General features: G+C 39.6%; 1 protein-coding gene across 1 annotated transcript; it reads left to right on the top strand.

Moving 5' to 3' along the window:
- Nucleotides 1-11,505: 11,505 nt before the first annotated feature.
- On the top strand, nucleotides 11,506-22,052 carry LOC109469936. The gene is made up of 14 exons (XM_019768697.1): nucleotides 11,506-11,944; nucleotides 14,491-14,607; nucleotides 16,332-16,584; nucleotides 16,798-16,949; nucleotides 17,251-17,472; nucleotides 17,623-17,811; nucleotides 18,243-18,355; nucleotides 18,464-18,508; nucleotides 18,654-18,763; nucleotides 19,003-19,190; nucleotides 19,416-19,757; nucleotides 19,880-20,012; nucleotides 20,165-20,302; nucleotides 21,761-22,052. The coding sequence occupies exons 1-14, from the start codon at nucleotides 11,506-11,508 to the stop codon at nucleotides 22,050-22,052; spliced, it is 2,733 nt and encodes a 910-aa protein (XP_019624256.1).
- Nucleotides 22,053-23,865: the final 1,813 nt, after the last annotated feature.

Here is a 23,865-nt window from a genome sequence, read left to right on the forward strand (position 1 = left end):
TCTGTACCTCCCTGTGATGACTGCCTCAAACCAAGCCAAAGTGATCTCTCTTTTCAGCCGACAATCAGTCTGCTTTCCTCACATACCTACAATCATACCCACATTCCTTTCCCACATGCCTTTCAAGTGTATGTCCTACATTCTGACATTCTGGTCCACATTCCAGGATTCTCCACATGCCTTTCAAATGTCCTACATTCTGACATTCTGGTCCACATTCCAGGATTCCCCACATGCCTTTCAAGTGTATGTCCTACATTCTGGACCACTTTCCTACGAAGTGAAATTCCAGGAAACCCTTTTGACATTGTGGAAATTGAACAGATTCACAACTGAGCAGACACCTGCTGATTCACATTCCTGTTCATGCCCCGGCCCCGGAGGCTAATTGCCAGTTACAAACATAAAAGAAGAGCAGTATATAAAATAACTAAAATCTACAAATGAAAGGTATTTGTCTAAAATTATAGCTATGTCTAAAACTATGTCTGAAGGGTTTGACTTCTCTCTTGTAAAGACTTGTAAACTGAAGAAGACATGTGTATATCTGTAAGTTAGAGTCCTTCTCAGCATTTCCCCCAACATGTTCAGGGTCACAATGTTGATTCGGAATGCCACAAAGAGGAGTATCCATTGTGATCAGTAAATTTAGTCTACGAGTATTTGTTGGAAGGCTTTGCTGTAAGAGGAGAGCATCCATTTGAAGGGAGTGTGAGGTTGTGCCCATTTGGACCAAGCATCTACCTAATTCTGCTCTACAGGCGACATTGCTACTATTTCTAAATAGATATAATAAGAATTCTAGGAATTGTACAGGCATTTTTGTCCACAGGCATGCGGAATGTCCACAGGCATTTCTCTGACCCACATCTATGCCCGCATTCCTGGAACCCTGAAGACCTGTCTGCCCAGATGGTCCTACTTTCTGTGACCCCGGAGCTCGTTCACTATGCACTCAGGGGAGGAGTGTACTGTATCTGTCTAGAAAAAAATCATGAAATCATGGTAGTGCCATGCAAACAATAACCCTAACAGCAACCACCGTCGCCATGGCAATGTATGTTTTCATTGCCAGTCTTGTTTAACTTTACTGTCAATGAATCGATTCTTAACGAATAAATCTACCATACGGTTTCCAAGTATTTAACGGTACAGTTTGGCAGTGTTGCTGATTAATGAGATCAATCTAAAGCTGCCTGGATCGTCAGGAGGCCCCGATTTATGGATGCTGATGGTATCTGCAAACTGCCACGACTTCCATGGTTGCTCTTGTCTGACGATCTTGTTGAATAGGGTGGTTAGGAAGTGGTGCGTTGAAGGGAGATGTCTGGAGACATTATAGCCTATTCCGCCTGGCACAGGGCCAACGTGGATTTCTTCATGGACAACGGTAATAGAAGTTCAGAACTAAAAGCATGCAAGTGACACTGGGATCGCTGTGACACCGGTCCCAAATTAGGGATAGCCTAAAAATGCATCACTTCGGTGGCAACCTAAGTCTAATCAGACCCTAAGATTTTATCATACCCTCTTATCATACCCACATCATTTTATCACACCCTTTTTGTTGTATACCTGCTGAGTTTTACGATCATACAATAAAAACTCAAGTCTGACTAGGATTAAGAGAACTCTAAACTGATGAAAAACAGTTATGCTGTTATCACTTAAAATTACTGTGCCAAGTTATTTTTTTAATTCCGCTCTTTATTCACATCTCAGATAAAATGTGTCTCTGTTTTCACAGACTCATGTACTGGGTGGACCACGGCCGCGGCAGTATTCACCGTGCAGCGATGGACGGCAGCAACCACACTACTATCATCAGGAACCTGATTTATCCCTTTGCCATTACAATAGACTACACAGGTGAGAGAACAAGCAATAGAGAAACACCTTGTACACAAAGAACACGTCTGTTATAATATATAATACTGCTGCTGTAAAGTCAGACATAACAAATTTATTCCCATTTTTAGTTTCTTTCTTCTATTTGTAAGGCCAAGCCTTTTTGTGACGCGCCGATTTGAGGCATAAGACATGGTCACATGAAAAGTCGATAGTACAGTCAAAATAGGTCAGATCAAGCATATAAACGGCTCTTCGTTATCGGGACAAGTTGCCCAAGCCCCTGCAGTACAGTTGAGGATTCAAAAATTATTCAAACACGAGATATGCATAGAGTCATACATGTAGAGTCAAAGTTGACCTTCAAATGGCTTCCTTATGCCTCATTTCGGCGTAAATTTCGCACTGCATGGGGGTTTCCGCGTTACCGATTTCCAGATTATCTTATCTACTTCCGCCTCGAAGCCTTTAGAAGGGGTCACAGTGGCTGAACCCAAGTACACCCTGTACATGCACTGAATGTTTGCCCCTTTTTTCTGCTAAGATTGGGTCGACTTTTGCCACTGGCGATTTACAGACGGCAAGTTATGGGGTACGAAAGAAAAGACGAGTGTTTATTTGTTTCGATAAACAATCATTGCCATAGGATGTATTAGTTTTCGGACGGAAAAGCTTTACCGCATATCAAAGTGCGTTGAGAAAGTCGGGATAGTGCATTCTTCGCAGTTTTCGGACGGAGAAGTTTTAAGTTTTCTTACATAACTGCTTGGATATACAGTAGTGATGAATCGGTGCATACTACTAAGAATTCTGGGGCGGACAATTTTTCCAAAGCTTGAAGTTTTCCGACAGGTTTCCGGGTAAAAGTTTGTGAAAATATATTTCCGAACGTGACAGCGCTAGCATAGTGAAGCACTTTGGCGAAAAATGTTCCGACCTAAAACTGTGTCAAACCATTGACACACTTCAAAGTATGCATGGATTAGACAGTATATCTAATGTGTCGCGTCTATTTAAAGTTTGCAAAATGTCTTTTGAATGGGTTGGCGCAAAAATATTTGGTTATAACTGACGGACATGCACGTCATACAGTAGAAACTTGAATATGCGTCGTGGGATTGACACAATTTCTGATTGAGCAGATGTACAATTCCTTGTAGGAGGGCGGTTATACTCTTTATACTCGTACAGTGTAAACTTGAAAGTGCGTCACAAGATCGACACAGTTTTCTGATAAAATGTTTTCGCTTTTGAGTGTGTTTTTATACACTTTACACAGTGCAAACGTCAATTGTATGACAGCCTATTGTATATATTACGTATATGTCACAGGGGAGATTGGAATCCAGGGGGATCCGGAATCCTCCTAGGGGAGATTGGAATCCTTATATTCAAATCCCACTTCAGTAGTAGAAATACTAGAACTAATAGATTGAATCATTTTACACCTTCCCTCTGACATATATATGTATTTCTATTGAATATACAGCCCAAACAGTATAGAACATATTGTATCATACGATTGACACAGTTTTCAGCGGTAAAGGGTTTCCGTCATAAGTGTTTGAATATACAGTCTATGTCACAGGGAAGATAGGAACCAGGGGGATCCTATCTCCCCTAGGAGAATATGGAATCCTTCTAGGGGAAATAGGGATTCCAATGTCCCCTAGGGGAGACTGAAATTCAAGTTTTTTGTACAAAACTGGGATCTGAATATCTGAATTTCAATATCTTCTAGGAGGATTCCAGATTCTCCTAGAGGAGATAGGGATTCCAATTTGTCCTAGGACAAGGAGGAATTCTTATACTTTTTTTACAGGACAATCTTTAATTTTAAAAGGAGAAATTCTGATTGCATCAAAATGCTTTGGAAAATAGACTGAGTTATTTCACACCTAAACTTTAGATCAATTTCATAGGTAAGTGAATATGTAATAAAATCAGACTCAGATATTTGCATCAGGCCATTGTGAGATAGTGACTCAAAAACCTTTTTTTTTTCACTTAGTGACTTGGTATATAAGGGATTGTATCCCCCTACCAAGCCAATCAGCTCAAGTGACAGCATACTGAACAAGTGATGGCGGAGGATCTTAGGAAATATTGCAATTATGGAATTAGAACTGCAAATTATGCCAGGATAAATATTGATTCCAATCTAGTAATTCACCTACAATTACAGTAATAAGCTTGCCTATGCTGAAATTGGTTGAAAGTTTAGGTGTGAAATGATTCAATCTATGAGTTCTAGTATTTCTACTACTGAACTGGGATCTGAATCTGGATTCCAATCTCTCCTAGGAAGATTCCATATTCTCCTAGGGGAGATAGGGATTCCAATTTCCCCTAGGAGGATCCCCCATCCCCCTGGATTCCAATCTCCCCTGTAACATATACTTTTCAAGTGTGTTATACGATTGCCACACTTTTGGAAGGGAACGTTTTTCATCATAAGTGGGTGACTATTCAGCGGAAACGGTGTATACTTTGAAAGTGTGTCATACGATTGACACAGTTTTTTGACGGAAACGGTTTTCGTCATAAGTTCGTGAATAAACAGTCTAAATAGTGTATACTTTGCCCGCGTTTCATACGATTGACACAGTTTGCAGACGCAAAAGATTTCCATTATAAGTGCGTAAATATACAGTCTAAATGGTGTATACTTTGAAAGTGTGTCGTGCGATTGACACAGTTTTCAGATTGAAATGCTTTTAATCATAAGTGCGTGAATTTACAGTCTAAAAGGTGTTGAATCTGAAATTGTGTCATACGATTTCATACGGAAAAGTTTTCTGTCATAGGTGCGTGAATATACAGTCTAGATGGTGTATACTTTTCAAGTGTGTCATACGATTGCCACACTTTTGGAAGGAAAAGTTTTTCATCATAAGTGGGTGAATATTCAGCGGAAACGATGTATACTTTGAAAGTGTGTCATACGGTTGACACAGTTTTTAGACGGAAAAGCGTGAATATACAGTGTGTGCTTTAAAGTGGGTGAATATGCAGTCTAAACGGTGTATACTATTAAAGGTTCAAAGGATTGACACAGTTTTCTGATAGAAAATTTTTCGCTTATAAATAAACAGATTAACACTTTATACAATAAATGTTTTAACATTTATTGTATAAAGTGTTAATTTTTATATTTAAAAATATATCAAAGGATTGACACAGATTTCTGATGGAAATGTTTTCGGTTATAAGTAGGCGGATATACACTTTATACATTACAAGTGATGCAATTACAGCTGGATTTGATTATTTTATAAATATGGATTACTATAATTTTTGTACAGTTCTTAGTGTCAATCCTGCAGGAAGTGGCCTGGTGGTAAAGCAGATAACATTGAAAATAATAACCTCCAAACTTTACCTTTAGGCTGCAGCACTCAGACATTGACAAGTATAAATCACAAACTAAAAACAGTTCATAAAAGTACACCGCGGTGCGGCTCAATTCACATACACTGAGTTATGCACTAAAGTGCACATCTCATACGTTTATTTTCTGCGTTTGTGATATGCAGTTTGTTGAATAGGGTCTAAAAGAGGACTGAAAGTTTCAGCAACAGAGCTTAGCACATAATACTATTTTAGATAGAGACCTACATCCCTTTTTTTATTATATTATTAAGTCGACGATCACTTCAGCATGTCGAAAGCAGTGGCCGTAATCCGTGATTCAAAGTCGACCCGGAAGTACATCTGATAAATGATGTAACCGTAACACGGAAACCCCCATACAGTGCAAAATCACACGAAAATCTAAACGTTTTTAAGGAAGCATTTTGAAGGTCAACTTTGACTCTAGATATCTCGTCTTTCAATAATTTTTGAGTCCTCAAAGGCACTGTATGTAGGAGCTTGGGAAACTTGTCTCGATAACGAAGAGCCATTTATCTGCTTGATCTGGCCTATTTTGACTTTGCTATTTAGTTTTTCCGTGACCATGTCTTATGCCTCAAATCGGCACGTCACATTTAATCAGAGGACGCCATGTTTTCATCTTTACGGCTAGATGGTGTGATCTGAAAACAAAGGTCCAACTTAAGTTAAATCCGTTTCCAATCAGACATGTTTGAAACACGCCAAAATTAGTAAATGGTGATATCTGCCCCCCAAAATGTCCTTAGAACGTCACATGATGGCAACATTAGGGGGGGAAAGAGCTACATAACTACTGAATTTTATAACGTGATTTCTTATACAATACAAATACAAAAGTAAATAGGGCTAAATGAACAATAGAGTTAAACTCCTTAGATTTTACTTTATGTTAGTTAATGTGTACACGACGAATAAATCTGGATCTCATCAACATTTGACTTACCATTGCTTAAATCGCACCCATAACTATCTATATCTATTTAATCATTTTTGATGAAATCTCTTGTTTTGTCCTCTACAGTATTTATTCTATATTAGCACTTTCTATAGACCTGAACAACATTATCATGCAAGTTATGATTCGATGGTTACGTAGAAGTGTTTCTGTTCTAAAAAGTGTTTTTCTTCCAACCAGAGAATCGGCTGTACTATTCCGGTGACGACACAATCTACAGCTCAGACATGCTTGGAAACAATACACAACTTGTTAAGCCTGGAGACGGGAAACGTGTCACAGGGATAGCGGTTGGTGCTGATTACATCTACTGGACACATTACTGGACTGGTGAAGTCATAAGGCAAGAACATCCGCTTCATATATTTTAACTCTCTCGTAGGAATTGTAGTTATCATGGAGAATTTAGGATGACTGTGAATGTAATTGTACCTGAACAGGTATTGCCTTTTCCCTTTAGCATCCCTGTGTAACAATTTGCTGACATAACGTTATATATCACAACTCCAGGTTATCCAAGTCCAGCATGAATCAGACTGTTCTGGTTGATGGCCTGAATGATCCTGTTGACATCTTCCTGTCCACGGCGTCGCCTCCTAACGTCACCAATGGTAATTACATTTACCAGGAAGGTTATATTCCCGGTGGCATGTACGTGGGTTTGTAACAGTGGTACTGTCGGTGTTATTTTTAACGCGTAACGAGCATAGTATTATTACCTTAACAAGAATTCGGAGATCTCATACCTCCATTAAATATGGTTGTCTCAACACAAAGTACATATATTTAATACGTAATTGTGAAAGTTCATTCCTCTTGTAATGTTTCATTTCAATATGTCATCAGTAGTTAAGCACATGATCTCTACATTAATCTACATTTTATGCATTTGTGTGATAATATATAGCTTGGGAAGTTGTCAATTAGGAATCATGATAATTGGGATGTAATCGCCGTAACGAAGGTAGTAAATGTACATTTCATCGGTGCAATATAAAGATGAGTTATTTCTTGTTGACATGTCCAAATTATACACTACCAAAAATGATTTTCTTGTTTTTCTTAATCCATATACAAATTTTATGCATTTGTGTGGTAATAGCTTGGGAAGTTGTGAATTAGGGGTCATGATAATTGGGATATAATCACCGTATTAAAGGTGGTAAATGTACATTTCATCGGTGCAATATGAAGATAAGTACCATTTCTTGTTGACATGTCGAAATAATGAATGAGAAATTAGATAATCAAATGTCATACAAGTGTAACATACACAAGACAAGTAGAGAGACGTCCATGCCCTTATGCTACGTCCTGACACAATTATCTTAAGTCAATACATCTATATATCATTGCAAAAATAGTAAAATAGCGAGTGTATTATGTAGCATACAATTCAGCATTGTGTCTTAATCTATGTATTAATTTATGTGCCAGAAATATATAATTTTACCAGAAGGATTACTAGTCTTTCAAAACTATCTACCTCACAGTTTATAATGTATCTGCTATCCATAATGTATGGGATGAAATCGACATGCAATTTTTACTAGTTTAAAGTAATTATCTGGTAGTCTTACTATAACAACTCTTTAACCTTTTTTAGACCGGGGTGGCTTTTGCCGCCCGCGCCAACTTTAACTCTCACAAAATGCCTGGATGGAATGCCCTAGAACCGTTGAATTTGGTAATTTTTCCTTAAAATTTCTGGCAAAAATTTCATATTGATTAGGTAAGTTAATAAAGTTTCGTGTTGCCATGGCAATGGGTTTCTGACAAGAAATTTTTTTTTCTGAAATATAAATAATTGATGACGTCATGCGTCAAAATTGATGACGTCATGCGTCAAAATTCAAGATGGTGGAACATGACATTAGCTCTGGTGTAACCACGTTTTTGTCATTAATTTTTCATCACATTTTTTTACATAAACCGCCCATATGAACATCTGTAGAATAGTCCATTTACATTGCGTTTTAAGACTGTATCTTGAAAAAAATTAGTGCGCGGGGTGTGGTTCTCTAAAGACAGTAAGTTAAAAAATTCAAGATTGACGAACCAAGGTGGCCAACCACTTAAATACGCCCCCAAAATTATCTAAATGACATCATGTTGACGTCATATGACGCCATAATTCCACCAAAGTTGTCGTTTTGTTTTGATTTTACTACTACACCACTCTCTAAAAATTTAGTGGCCATACGATAAGTGTTTGTTGAGTTACAGGGGATGGGCCTAAAAGCCCCACACCCCGATCGCAGCACGACCAAAAAGCCTGGTCTGAATAGGGTTAAATAGTCAGTTGCCCTGTACAACTCTTTTCCTAACTTTGTGCCTGTTACAATTTTTGTGCTAAGAATTTTGACTTTGACTTGTATGAATGTGAATGGGTAGCTGCGAAAAAACTTCAATAAAAAAATAATTTAAAATCCCTTCATTGCTGAAAAATTCCTATATTGCCGAAAGATGGCATGGACAAAAAAGAGATCATCTAAGGGTCACCAAGATACATTGGGACAGTACCATTTTTAAAAGGGGTGTAAAAAAAGTTTAATCTTTAAAAGTTTAATCTGCTAAAATGTCATTTATATCTTTTTATTTGTGTTGTTCAAAGCATTTAGTCCATATGTCATTTAATTGTTCAAAATAAACTACACAACGTTTTTAATACTGTTAGAAAAATATTACAAGTCGTAACACTACTGTTATTGTCCTGTCCCCCGTATAATTGCATGGTCCAAAAAGTGGTCGGTAATTGAACAAAACGACCACTGTTAAGGTTTTGGCCTGATAACGAATGTGAAATGGATCCTTCTGATTGGTCGACACCATCTGCCTATATGATAATAAGTAATAAGTTGATATATGATACAAAAATAGCCTATATGAATAGCCCCAACAGGCTATTTATGGATAGTGCAGTTCCCCTTTGGTTAATGATTGTTAATGATTAATATTAATGCTAATGGTTGTTATTAAAATACGCTCCTGATACACCTACCAGGCAGATGCATATTTTGTTGGCTGACTGTGTGAGAGAGATTCTCTATCAGCACGCTGGTCATGTTCTTTAAGATTGTTACAAGTCACGAACCACAGAATATCTACAACTCCTTTGTGCCTGTTCATGTATCTCTTGTATTCACAATACCAAATTTTCCGCACAAATTACCCAAACCTAAGATAAACAGCAGGAAACGTTCATTCCTGTATCGTGCAACATTGCTGTGGAATGATCTACCATATCACGTTAAGACAAGGAGTAACCTACTCAGGTTCAAAAAACTATCGCAAACAGTGTCACATGAGCCTCAAACCTGCCTACCCTGCCTCAAACACTAGTTTATAAATAGTTAATATCGATTTGTGTGTTCATTGTTGATGTTTTAATGTATTAATGTATTTTTAAATGTATCCACTGTATTTTCCATCGATGTGATTATATAATTGCAAACTTTGAGACTTGGAAGATTAGCCACGCAGGGCTAAAAGGCTTCGAAATAAATTAAATTAAATTGAATGATTGGGTTACATTGACACGAGCAATAATGGCTTAATCATTCATATATTGTGCAAAGTAACTTTCATTGTTGATAACAATACATGTAGCTAGTGAATATATACTTAGCTGTTATAACCTCTGCTAACTTAAGCTGTCAGCTCACGGCGGTCTGTCACCACGGCATTCTTTCCCATTGCTATGCGCGTTCGAAAAGGTATCGGGTTACAAGACGCTATTTTGGCCTGTTTTGGACTACCCGTAAAATATTTGAAAATACACAAATAATATTTAGGGGTAAATTTCGTCAAATTAAAATGAAATTATCGTCTTAACATCCTTTCAATGTTAGCTTTTTATGTTAAATCAATGATTTTTTAAAATTTCGCTCAGAAAGACGATTATTTTCGGGTTTTCGAGCACAAGTCATATCACGTTTTTAGGCAAACATCGTTCAAACCTGGCTACGTATATTACCCCAGATCCCCGATTTTTATATTTTTCGCAGACTAGGAATAAGACAAAAAATCGTGTTTTAGGGATTTTTTAATTTCTGATTTTAAGTCTAGTTTTTGTCGACATATTGGTGAAAAAATGGCATTTTTTGACATTTTTCTCACTAAATTACCCAAAATTCAAAATTGAGGCCATTTTTCAAAAATCCCTAAAACACGATTTTCGGGACAACCGTTACAGTCATTTTGAGCCGTAAATGGGGTATGTTTGACTCTCCATGTTTCCAGGTTTGAACGAGTTTTGGAGACATGTCAAATCGCCAGAAAGTGTGCATTGTGTTATTCATACTGGCGTAAAGAATCATTACAGTATTCAAGGTCACTCAAGGATACGACAGTAGCTTCGCTACATGTTACATGTCCACCAAAAATAATAGCGGACATGTACTGTCCAGGAAACTGTTTGTATCTATAGAAAAGTGTTGTTTTTTATCTTTTGCAATGAACGGGGGTAGAAAGGCTTGTTTTGCCGCTTTATAGTGAAATGGCCGCAGGTGACCCCGAAATAGAACGCGGGTTCGATTCGAATTCCCCAGATCGAACACGATCGAACACAGTTCGGGTTCTATGACATGTGGGAACTTTGCAGCCAAGATTTTACCACCGTGGCTGTAAAGTATATTTTTACCTGCAAAAACGTTGCAATCTGTGGCAACTTACTTTTACCACTTGACTGTTTGATCAGTTGTTTTTACACAATCATATCTGGAATCTAAACTTGCTCATGTATCCGCATGTCAGCCTGTTCCTCGTCCAATGGAGGATGTCGGGAGCTTTGCCTTGCCCATCCGGGAGGAAGAACGTGCGCCTGTCGGAATTCCTGGGAACTGCAGGAGGATGGACGGAGCTGTGAGTAGAATATTGTCTGGTGCCTCGTCTTCAAAACAAAACCGACCAATCAGTTGTCACGTATTAGTATAATGTAGGCTTTGATGGTTTGCATACGTGATTACGTTAATAAGCTAAAGTAGTCCCCGCCATGTACAATTTTGTGGATTCCATAATTTAGTTTATAAATGAATATTCAGATAGATTGCACCCTTTAACCAATAAGTCTCTGATGCCCCGGAGCACCTAAAATGATTTCTTTTATCTCATAATGTAAAAAAAAATGCATACTTGTGAACGATATCTCAACCAGAGTTAGTGTACTTATTGAAAGTACAATAAAGATCTTGAGAGGGTAGGTTGCACGTGCTTGCGTTGAAGATGCAAAGGTACTTCAAATTAAAGTTCATATTGTTACTCCAGCGTGGGACTTAGTGTACAAGTAGTTAACTAGCAAAGTCTCAATGTCAAATGAAAGGCCGAGTTATATCTCTTTGTATCATATTTCTACAGGCTGTCCCTCTGGCTATACTGCATACGGGGGTGCGTGCTTCAAGGCGTACAACGAAGACAAAACCTACAGCCAGGCCAGAGAGGTGTGTGCAGCGGACGGGGCGCTCCTGGCCATGCCGAAGGACAGAGACGTGGACAACTTCGTGAGAGAGCTGAAGAACGCCGTGAATAAAATCTTACATTTCTGGTTTGGTCTAAATGATGAGAACAGTGATGGTGAGTGGGTGTGGGAAGATGGGAGTCAACACGACATCAGTACCGACTGGAACCTCTGGCAACCGGGAGAACCCAACGGTAACGAGGGAGAAAACTGCGCGAACTACTATGGATCAGGCTGGAATGACGCACCGTGCTCCTCTGCTTACAAGTTTATCTGCCAGCTGAATGAAGGTATGTCACATAATGTTCTATGATATTAACATCATCAAAACTACAGTTCCTTTGTTGCACTCGTAAAGGATTTTTCAAATGCACGCCTTATGTTTATTGCATTTGTCAGTTTATTGCCTCCGGGGGAGGATATATCCTTCCGCGGATGGGTTTTGTGGGAGATGTAGATTTTCACGTTTGCAGCTGTTTCTTGCGTTTGGGTAGACGGATTCTTTTGGGACTCGGTATATGTTATGCTATTGGGCTGTAGATGATGGGCATTCTTTTGTTTTATTGTATATGTGTTTTCGTGTGGGAAAATGGTGCCTTTTGGTGGCCCCAAAACACCCCTTTGAGCGTGAAAATGGTCGCAACATTTGACCTTTGGTGTATTCAAAGTAATACAAGTTTCGTCCACTTGCATGACCTTTCGCACAGAGGGGTATCCGGTATCGATGCAGTCTTTGTTTAAAATATGCAACAAAACGCTATTTTCCAGGGCTGGATAGCCAGATTCAGTGAAAATATGCACAATTCAAAGAACCTTTGGTTAAGATATTTATTTCTTTGCGGATTTATGGTGTTTTGTTTTACTTGGATCGAACCCGGAAGTGTCAATACGGGGCACGGTGTCTGGTAAAGGTAGCGAGTCACAAGTATGCAAATGTATACAATGCAAATTTTGCATACGTGCCTATATAACTACAACTTCTTGTAAACCCTTGTATATTTTACGTACTATAAGCAGCAAGCTTCTGTATGTGACATTTCGGACCCCAGTCGACGTCACTATGTTTTCGATAAAAATATCTGTAGTTCTAAAGTCTGATTTTCGGTTCCCGTTGTCATTCTGAGTTTCATTACGAGTTCCTTGCGGCAGATTAAATAGAATTTCATAAGTTCATGGGTACATGTTATAAGCTGCAGATCAAAATGATGACCTGTGTTAATACAACCTGGAACGCTAAATTTAACACATAACCATCAACTATTCATAACAAACAACATATAAGAATATAGTACAATAAAAAGCCCGGAGATATAAAATCTCAGATTCTACTTGTTTTATTTGTCTTGTACATAGCACCGTTGTTCACTTAGAATCCGAAGTTTCTAAATTATGTTACTCCTCACATACATGTGGTTATAAATAATATTTAAAATAATAATTAAAATAATATAAATAGATAAACATGTCTTCTTCAAATCCCAAACTTAGGCTAGGCCATTTTCCCACTGGGATATCTGTTGTATCGTATCGTATCGAATTGCTGATTCGGGTCGCGTTTACACATACAGGGAAGTTACAGCTGGCTTGGTCCCGCGCCTGCGTTCCGACTCAAGCCGGTTAGAGCTGGATAAGCTGTAGTTTCACAACAAACTGCCGTGCCCCTTACTGTAGGTCAGGGGTTGAACATGGTGGGCGTATTTTGGCGATTCCTTGTGGCCATTCATCTCTTGAAAATGGCGTGCTGGAAGTATTGAGTGCATTGAGCTTCAGTTAAACGGCGACTGGAAAAGACAAGCGTTAAATGGGGTAGACATCTCCACACTGTTCGTATGTTGACCCCGTGAACCCGGAAGCATGACGTCACCAAGCCTATCAACCAAACCGGTTTGATCCGGTGAGCGTTTCATCACAGACGACTGCCGGCTTAATCCGGCTCGATCGGGATTCAATCCAACTCGCAAAGTTGATCGATGAAGATCCGGATCAAGTGGAATCGAACCGGATCAGGAGTGTTCTAACTGTGGTAAATTAGGCCCCATTCCCACAAGGGTAAAACAGTCTGGATTTAGTCGTATGTATTCGCTTTGATTCGGCTTCGAACCAGCTCTATCCTGCTTTGATCCGGCTCGATCCTGCTTTAGGTCGGCGTGAAGCCGGATCAAAGCTAATCACTCCGGACAATATAACCATAGTGGGAATGCAGTCGCAGTCATGTTCGATTTTGCTACCTATTTATTCGGGTCCATTCGGATTATTTTACAGTAGGGGGAATTGGGCCTAAAGCTATGTTTTCTTTTAGCCGTACCTGGGGTCGTGTTGACGACACCTGAGTTAGCGCTGTCAGTCGCTCCAGACACTTTCAATTAAGCCCCAAAACTCCACACAATTCAACCTTTGGCTAAAAGGATTGAGTTATTCGGCTCACCTAAATGTATTGACTTCAGATAAAGCGGAATCCATCAAAAATCTTAAAGCTACATTATGTAACGTTTGGACGATACAAAATAATTTTCTGGTAATTCATTTGAAGACCCTACTCTGGATCCATTTGTAAATAAGTGCAATTTAGAAGACCAGGCGCAAAATATAAATGACGCCTTACGAGAGTGTTCAACAGTCGGAAACACAGCTGTCAGCCATGTTTGTTTGTGGTGGTACCGCAAAGTTTGCGCTTTGTGCGGGCTGTTTTAGCGCCAATCATACATGTCATCAATATGCACATGTTGTAAAGTGGAAGTAAATTACAATCACAGATTTTTTTTTTCAAATGAAATGCAAAAATGTTGCATGAGTCCTTTTTAAGAGCTTAATGTTTATAAACTTTGTACATGTAAAGCAATCAGCTGCCCTCTGGGACATTTTCGCTGTGGACACGGACTTGCCTGTATTCTATCCTGGAAGCGTTGTGACGGGATCGCAGACTGCACGGACGGGAGTGATGAGGAGGGCTGTGGTAAGTCACTGTTATGAGACCATGTAGCATGTACATGTACTAAACTTGCACTTGTTCGTAAGTCAGTATTCCTAATGCCGAAGTCACATTTCCAACGGGGCTCAAGCTGCGTGTTCCCGATCTAGACGACAGCCGGCGTCATGAAGCTGGGCGGACCCCGGCTGTCATAGTCACAGTTAGGTTACAGTCTCGTCCCGACGTTTTTTTTTTGTCGGGGTGATTCTAGGTCCGGGTCCCGTCCGATAGTGCAGGCTCGGTTTTGAATTGGGACCTAGGCATAACTGACATTATCAAATAGTCAGAAAATATCAACCAATCAGAGGGCTCCATTTTCCATTAGTTATTAGGCCGTAACTTTAAAAGTTGTTATTAAAATATATAACTGAACACTTTTGGGGCGTACTATTATAAAGAGGATAGGGCACTGATCATGAAGTACAAGCTGCGTAAGACCAGACTGTAATGTTCGAAATACTCACATGGAAAGATCCCCTGCTCTTTTCGATATGTGCGGTTGGTTCTTTAACGTGCGTCGCATGTGGCTCTCTGAAACACGGGTCCTCCATTTAACGTCCTATATCGGAGGGACGTCCCTAACCGAAGCTAGGTGCTCCTTTACACCTAAGCGAAGTAAAGTAAAACCGTGCGTGTAAATTGCCTTCCCAAGGACACAAGATCGATGGCATCAAGCAGGACTCGAACCAAGGGCCACTGAGCCAAGTACTCTACCGTTACGCCACTTGACCCCACCAGAAAAGTTACATTTGTTACATCTGTTTTCAACGTTTTTGTGCTTTTTTTGTCTCTTTTCCGTTCCTCAAGACTGCCCCACGGTTTGGAAAAGTGACCTCAGTATACGTATAGTGATCAATGGGAGATATTTAAAAATCAAGAGGATTGTATGGTTTGATAAGGCTCATGCTATTTCTTTCATGACTTTTTTTAATAATTCTGAATTCGTCATTTCTCCATGTACAAAGTAACGTTAAACATGTCTTAACTAAGATCAGTCTTCACGTCGTCATATGCATCTCCTACAAACTGTACGAAAGTCGATAAACAACCAGTTGCCAGATTACCTAGACATCTTTAACCGAACCCTAGAAACCCACAACTACTCCACCCGACACAGTATGAACCAGTCCCTGCGACTTCCTAAAGCTAGGTTGGAATGTGGCAAGAAAACCTTTGCTTATCGAGGTGCAGTGGGCTGGAATAAACTCCCACCCGGTGTTAGAACTGCACCGTCGATACAGACTTTCAGAACACTGTATGCTCAAAGTGACCTCTGACTTCCCTCCCTTATTACGACCTGGCATCACCCCGATTACGAGTAATGGATCACGATTATGATTTGTTTTTGGTGTAAATATTGTTGTATTTTCGTGTATATATGTGTCGTACCCAGGGCCACTCTGAAAAGCAGTGCTATGACACTGAGTAGTGCCACCCTGGTAAAAGAATACAGAAATAAAATAAATAAATAAATAAATAAGATGGACAAAGTATTCCACAAAGTGGCCACTAAAGGCATGAATTTCAAAGGGTCCGTGAAAAAAAAAGAATTAAGCTAAGAAAAGAACCAAATTGTCCTTGTACACTAGTGGTCGAAAGTACAGTTTTGGATTTATGCTACAGTTACCTTTTGTTTATCTTGTCTTGTTGAATGCTGTCAAATCTGCAAACATTGGAGATATCATTGTCAATTGTTTTAAACCTTTCAGTATGCAAACCAATCCCTGAGGATTTCGAAATCGACAGCAGGCTTACAATGCTACCAAATCAGCTGGGACAGACGACATTTGAGGAGATACAGACTTCCTCTGTCGTGGAGCTGCTCAACAGTTCGTACAGCATCCCAGGAAAATACCACCCAGAGATGAGGATATTCATATCAACGGTCATTTTCCCGCGATGTAATGTCTCCGAAGAGAACAAGACTCGCTGCTCTTCGTTAGGCAACATAACCGCATGCATGTGAGTGGAAAAAAGTAACGTTAGGATAATGACTTTTAGTTAAAAGTTCCGGTTATTGTGTGGAAATGCTAAACCTAAACGGTCACCTGAAGGGCTTCGACTAACATAAGGAACATAGTATAAGTGATATGACGTCATGTATTTGCGTGTGCAACAAACCTCGTACAGGTGCTACTTTCGCTGACTGGTATTATATCTACTGATGTTTGTTAGGGGCACACAGCTGTTACCATGCCGCTCGTGGTGTGAAGAAGTGCTCAACATGGCTGATGACAGGATAAAGGACCAGTTGCCGCGATGTAGCCTGTTTCCTTCATCCGATCACAATTGTTGGAATCCTAATTCAGCTAAGAAGGGAAGCGAAGGTGAAAATGAATTTTTTTTGTCCGTTTCTCCAAATGGGAGAAATTAAATAAATGGTACTCTACTATGACCATTTTCTCTAATAATTTAACTGAGTAGAAGATCATCATAACGTTAAATGATAAACAAGTACTTATCATTTTCTACAAGCTCTACTTGTAGGAACATTGGTTTTTGTGTCTCACGGGTATAATAATAGTTTGATTTTGGCACGCCAACCAAATTAATCACATATTTTCAAGGGTGTATCATGATAGCACATACATCATTACTTGTTGACATGTGTTGGTTTGTATTCCTCAGTTTGCTACCACGGCGTCGGCATAAATTACCGTGGCACATGGAGTAAAACTACATCCGGGGCAGATTGTATCGACTGGTCAGCTGCGCAAGCTGGTTACTACAAGACAGAGTTCCCCTGGGCAAACCTGGACAACAACTACTGCCGCAACCCTACCGGTCTGGAGCGGCCATTTTGTTTGACCGACGACGGTAGCCAGAAGGAATGTGACGTTATCCCGTGTGGTAAGTTTTCTTGTATAGAAGTAATTATGTCTTGCTTTCTAGAACCGTTCATTATATGCTTCTTGGACAATACGGCCACTTTATTTGTTTTACCCAGCTCCTTCAATAATACTTTTTCCACTGACTGTTATATCTAACTGTATACACCAGGTGTTGAAGGTTGCCTGGACAGAGGTCCTCCAAACTACGGCAAGAGATCTCCAACCAAGAGGTTCTACTACGTAGGAGAAAAGGTGACATACTCGTGCAACGAAGGCTACACACTCAAGTCTGGTTACACTAAGGATGTGAGGTGCATCGGGGGAGGCCATTGGCAATATGGCAAACCCAGTTGTTTAGGTAAGTCTGAAAATCTCAGTCTTTGCAACAGGTGGGTTGTACACAGCTTAATATCCGTTTTACTGTACGTCCGCAAAACATTCTTTTGTCACGTTAATGTTTGTGGGGCAGATAAACATGAAGAGCCAAAACATCAACTTCAGTCACCACAAGTTAATTTTCCAATCGTCATTCAAATTGTTTGATAAATTATAAATGATCTAACACACTAAAACCAGAATGAAATAAATCCTTTTGTCCTGTGTTTAGACAATTTATCATCACGCTTCACTCTCAACAGAGGTGAAGCGCGATGCTTTTATCAATTAGTTAAACTTATGCAACCCCTCACGTTTCATAAAATATAGGCACAAAAGTTTGACAATCAATTTCACATTTACCAGTTTCTGCATATTTTACGGAATTTATAAACAAAAAACAACCTCCTGCAGTAAACCACAAGCAAAGGCTGCAAGATGATCTGCTGAACATTTCCAGTGGAAGTCTACCACCTGAGAATGTCATTATCAACTTCACTGGATCTGTGGTACAGCTTGTTGTCTTGGTAAGTGCATTTACTCTGTTGAGCACTTTATACCACCTTTAGTTTCCACTATAAAATCACTTGTAAGAGCAAAATACACCTTAAGTCATGATGGAACTTGTATTCCAGGATGAAAAGAAGGAGCAACTGACTGCATCTGTTGTCATCGATTTCGTAAGTTGTCATAATTATGAGAATATCACTTAAAGTTAAGGAAAGTTTTTGCAAACAATATTTTGGTCACGTCATTTTGGACTTAAGACGTTAATAGCTTTTCTTTTTTCGTCGTTTTAGGCATTAAAATGTTTCTTTTCTTTAGACATGGCAGGACAGCCGACTGAGTTGGGATCCGAAGTACTACGATGACGTCACCAAGCTTAGCGTTCGCGGCAACGATATTTGGACACCGACATTGAATCTGAAAAGGAAGTACGCCATACTTCTTCCATTGACAAATTTTAAAGTTATCAATTCGTTACCAATAAAGGTTTAAAGTTATCATATTAAATATGAATTAGTATATCTGAACAACACATTGGCTAGGCTTTGCGTTATCCCAAAACTGTACGACCTGTATACTATGGCTATGCTTTTTTTTTAAACACAAGACAACGTTTTAATACAATTGACAAAACACAAACGGCCAAAATTTGTTGGTTACTTCGCAGTGCCGATCCGGTCTACAAAGGCCTACAGAGGGATGTGCCGGTCCGTGTGAGTAGCGATGGTCTGGTGGAATGGAGTGTAGAAACCCTGACCACTACCGTGTGTGATGCAGACCCCTTCTTCTTTCCTGCAGACACCATGGAATGCGACATCTGTTTTTCTGCAACTGCAGCTATCGCACAAACCATCGGTAAGGATTTTGCAATGATTTGTTACTTACTTTTTATGTCCGTTTTCCTTTTCAAAGATACATGATGCTATGTTTGGCAATGTTTTGCAGAAGAAGGAAAAACTCACGGTTTGGCATCCGTGGACAAGAAAACCAAATCTTACAAAATCTTATGTATTTTACATTTCTGATACCTATTAACAAAAAGTAAGGTTCTAATTTATTTAAACAATATGTTTAATATAGAATGCCAAGTGGAAATGCCTGTCGTCGACATGGGAATCACTGCGTGCAACTCTTACTCTACTGCAACACCGGCGGGTGAATGGTACCGAAAGGATAAGATATTCGCAAAAGACAACAGTAAAGCGTGCCTTGCTGTTCATCTGTCGAGGATCCCGCTGTTCCACATCGCTACTACTGTAGGACCCTGCATCATCCTGGTGGCACTGATGAACATCACATTCATCATGCCCTTAGACAGGGGAGACCGGATCGCGTTTGGAGTGACCATTCTACTCTCCATGGTCGTGTCTCTCGTGTTTGTGACAAACGTACTTCCTGTCAAGGGGGCATTGCCTCTTTTCGGTGAGTAAAGATCAGATATACCCTCACAGTATTGTTTTCAAAATCATTTGTTCAGGACAGTGACTACTTTGATATGACTCATTAAGCAATCTGGTAACTGTTTACCATCTCTAATGTTACAGCTACGCTGATCATCTTGTGGATGGGGCTGATGGGGTTATTCCTCTTCCTTACTCTGGCCATCATCTTCATTCACGACCGGCAGGGCAGCCTGTCTCCGCGGGCGAAGATTATTTTCCTCCGCTACATTTCAAAGTACCTACTTTTTGTTTGCTCAGTATATCGTATCGATATATCTGAAAGAACCATATATTATCTTGACACATAACCATCAATGAACAATCACGCATACATTTCGAAAGTCTTGAAAATCATGTTAGTCATTTCAATTATTGCCTGTTATTTAGGATGCTGCTGCTGGGAGATCTAACAAAGGAGAAACGTACAGGTGACGGAGAGGCTGGTTTGCCTCAGCAGTCTGACATAGCGATAACCAACCACGCCTTTCAAACTGATGATATGGCGGCCATCGACGAAGGAAAAAGGTGTGGTGTTGATTATAAGTCAAAACTTAATTGACACAACAAAAGCACTGTGACTGCCGTAAGGTCTTTATCTAGACAAGCACGTGGGTACAAAAGAATGGACCTACGTACTTCTGCAGCTAAATCAACTAATAGCTCTTTCTTGTAAGGTTTTAAGGTCTAAACATTCTCTAATATAGTTACTTATCTGTACACAGTTAGGGTTTCTGCCTTTTAGAATAAAGGTGACTTATTCTCTTTCATATCATAAATGCATGTGGCGTCGCGTGGCGCAGTGGACAGAGCGTTCGGCGCTCAACAAAGAGCCCCGGGTTCGTTACGGATTTTTATTTATTTCCGGACGAGTGACATCCATCACTCTTCTTCAGCGTCACAAATGAACAGAGAACCGATTCACTCTTATATACAAGTAACTCGAAAAACCGGTTTAACAACAAGGTCCGTAAGAAGCTTTATCATGTAAAAGAACAGCCCTGCCACAGCCCAAGGGACAGTAACATTTTCTATGGTAATTTCTTACCATAGGAACCTTCCTCACATGACAAAGACTCTTACGGTTGTTGAACAGGTTTTTCTAGTTCTAATTACCTGTAATTTGAGTGAACTGTTCTTTTACATGATAAAGCTTCTTACGGACCTTGTTGTTTAACCGGTTTTTCTAGTTACTTGTATATAAAAGTGAATCGGTTCTCTGTTCATTTGTGACGCTGAAGAAGAGTGATGGATGTCACTCGAAACGTCCGGAAATAAATAAAAATCCGTAACTGGTCCAGTAGTAGAGTTTGAATTTTCTTACGAGTATCGTTTACCTGGATGTCTAACCTTCATCAACGTAGCCCCTGGTTCGATTCCGGGTCGGAACACAGGGGCATGTCCGAACATGCGCACCGACGTTGTGCCCTTGGGAAAGGCACATTACACGTATCCCCCCTCAAATAGAGGGACAAGTCTCCAACGGCAGCTGTCTTCAGCTGGCGGACAAGAGCAGCGCCAGGCGGGCTGGCGTAGTCAAGGCGGACCTTGAGCGTAACCAAGTCATCCGGCAGCTCGCTGCAAGCATCCCAACCGGAACCAGCACGTCTCCCTCGATGTGGATCCGCTGGGGAAGACGGATGCCCAAGTGTGTGGGTCTCAGATTCGCAACCTGTTATCCACCTTAAACAAATCCACGCGAAGGCCGCCGTGTCAACTGTAACCCTTACTCAGGTGTAAGGACTTACACGGTCATACTACTCGGAAAATCTGTATATCTGTATATCTGTACATGAATCTGTATCTGTGCATGAATATGTACCTGTACATGAATCTGTATCTGATTGCAAATAAAGATATTGAGTGATTGCCATAGATAGATAGAGATAGATCATAAATGCAACGAATTCCGTTAAGCAAGCTTGAAAGAAGGTCGAAAAGCTTTCTGCGTTTCTCATCCATAATAAAACGCCTTTTATCTTCCAGGAGCACCGGGAAGCCATCAACGCCTCCCACAGCTACAGAGACAACTGGTTCTTCTGGTCTACCTGAGCTGATCTCGTGTGTGAAGGAGTTGACCACGGAAATGACGAAGGTGGTTAACAACCAAACAATGGAGATGACGAGGAAGCTTGGAGAGCTGACCAAAGCTGTGAAGGACGAGGAGGAGGTGTCTGACTACACCCTGCTGGCTAAGGTCCTGGACAGGCTCAATCTTGTCATGTACATCATCAGCATCGTGATTACCATTCCTATGACCATGTATTTGGGCAAGTAAAGACCTGTCAGAAATATTGATGATATGAAACAGATGTGTAACCAAACCGAAACACCTGGTTTATATGCAAGTTATTTCGTAAAGTAGAGTGTACAAGATGGTCAGCCGCTTACGAAATTCGATCCGCTTTGGGTGAAAAGTCTTTCCAGCATTTTAACCAGACACAATGTTGTACATATACTTAAGGCCATGTTAATTTGATTATATGGATGGGATAATATGGGAAACCCAATACCTATGCGAGCGTGCGATTAAAAAAAAGTTTGGCAAAAAAAGTCTAAATCTATATGGGCATGAAGGCAGAGCAAATAACTAAGCACACAGAGTATGGTATGGCGAAAAATGAGAAGCCAAAAATGATGCGAGCGTGCGATTAAAAAAAGTTGAACAAAAAAGTTTAAATCTATGTGGTCATGAAGGTAGAACAAATGGGATTCTATGGCATTAGTATCATTTTCCAATATTTCAATATTGCAATTTATCGCAAATATTTGCTGCGTGTACGATTTATAGTATGGCTGAAAACATATTTTTTGGAAAGTGACGAAAAGCCATGCGCACGCGTATGCCATCCATATAATCAAGCAACATGACCTAATATGGATATTTAATACATTTTACCACGTTATTTGATCACTTTAACCCTTGTCCTGCTGGCAATTTTTACACAATATTTTCAAATAATTTCATGTCTTAATCAGGTCACAGACCCTTGACTTTTTTTGCCCTGCGGCGGCGTAGTTACTTCCGCATTCGTTGCGTTTCGCTGCGGTGTGATGCGTTGCACGAGAAACACCTCCAAATCGCACATATACAGGGCACTATATAGATGGTACTGTATGTGCAACCCATATATATATGGGCCCCGCAGGACAAGGGTTAAGATCTTTTTTGAGCCTGTATGTAAATCTATGCATTATTATTCATTGAAACCAAACGACTTGACTTTATTGATGACATTATCTGGGCCCAAAAACTAGGCACACCATAATTATATTTAAAAATAATTTTAATATTTTTATTTTTAATTTTTTTTAATATTTAATATTTTCAATATTTAAAGATTTTGAAATTTTATTACATTTTTCCTATTTCATAAAATTTTGCGACAGTATAACGTTTGCAAACGTCCTTTCAGGATGTTGCTTGCCGTATTTCAGAGAACTTCTACACTCTTTCCGGGAGTACTTTCTTCTTTTTTTAGAACACTAACTTCCACAGTTCCTCTTTCATCAGGACTTTCAGAAGACAGTGTAACACAATTCCGTCTTTCTTTTAGTTGTTAGACTGTTTCATTTCTCAAAATTTCTCAAATTAACTTCTGTACTAAGTCTCCCTTATAAGGTAGATTGTTCTCTTTCAGATCGATACAAGCACATTGCGAAAGAAGTTCTGTATGAGTAAACTATCTGAAAGGCCACCTTCTTAAAATTTGAACACTAACTCGAAAAAAATGCATTTCGAGATTCTAGCCATGGGGTCAATTTAAAAGAGGCACCTCTTCCCAGTAGCAAATACATCAGAAATTTCTGGGATCAAGAATCCTTGGCCTCTAGTGAGAAAGATATTCTTGATATATTAAGACCTTCTACCTTAAAAGCAAGAAGCTCTTTCTGGACACAAGAATCTTAATTCTGTAGAGAAAAGTATTCTTACTATACGAACTTAAATCTTAGAAGCAAGAAAACTTCCTTAAAGGTAAGAAGTACTTTCATATGGAACACATGTATTAAAGATCCTAATTCTTAATTTGCAAGAATATACGAGAATATATATCTCAATGCAAGAATAACATCCTAGATCTTTCTATACT

This window comes from Branchiostoma belcheri, unplaced genomic scaffold, assembly GCF_001625305.1.
Source record: "Branchiostoma belcheri isolate BF01 breed outbred unplaced genomic scaffold, Haploidv18h27 scaffold212, whole genome shotgun sequence".
NCBI classification, from domain to species: domain Eukaryota; kingdom Metazoa; phylum Chordata; class Leptocardii; order Amphioxiformes; family Branchiostomatidae; genus Branchiostoma; species Branchiostoma belcheri.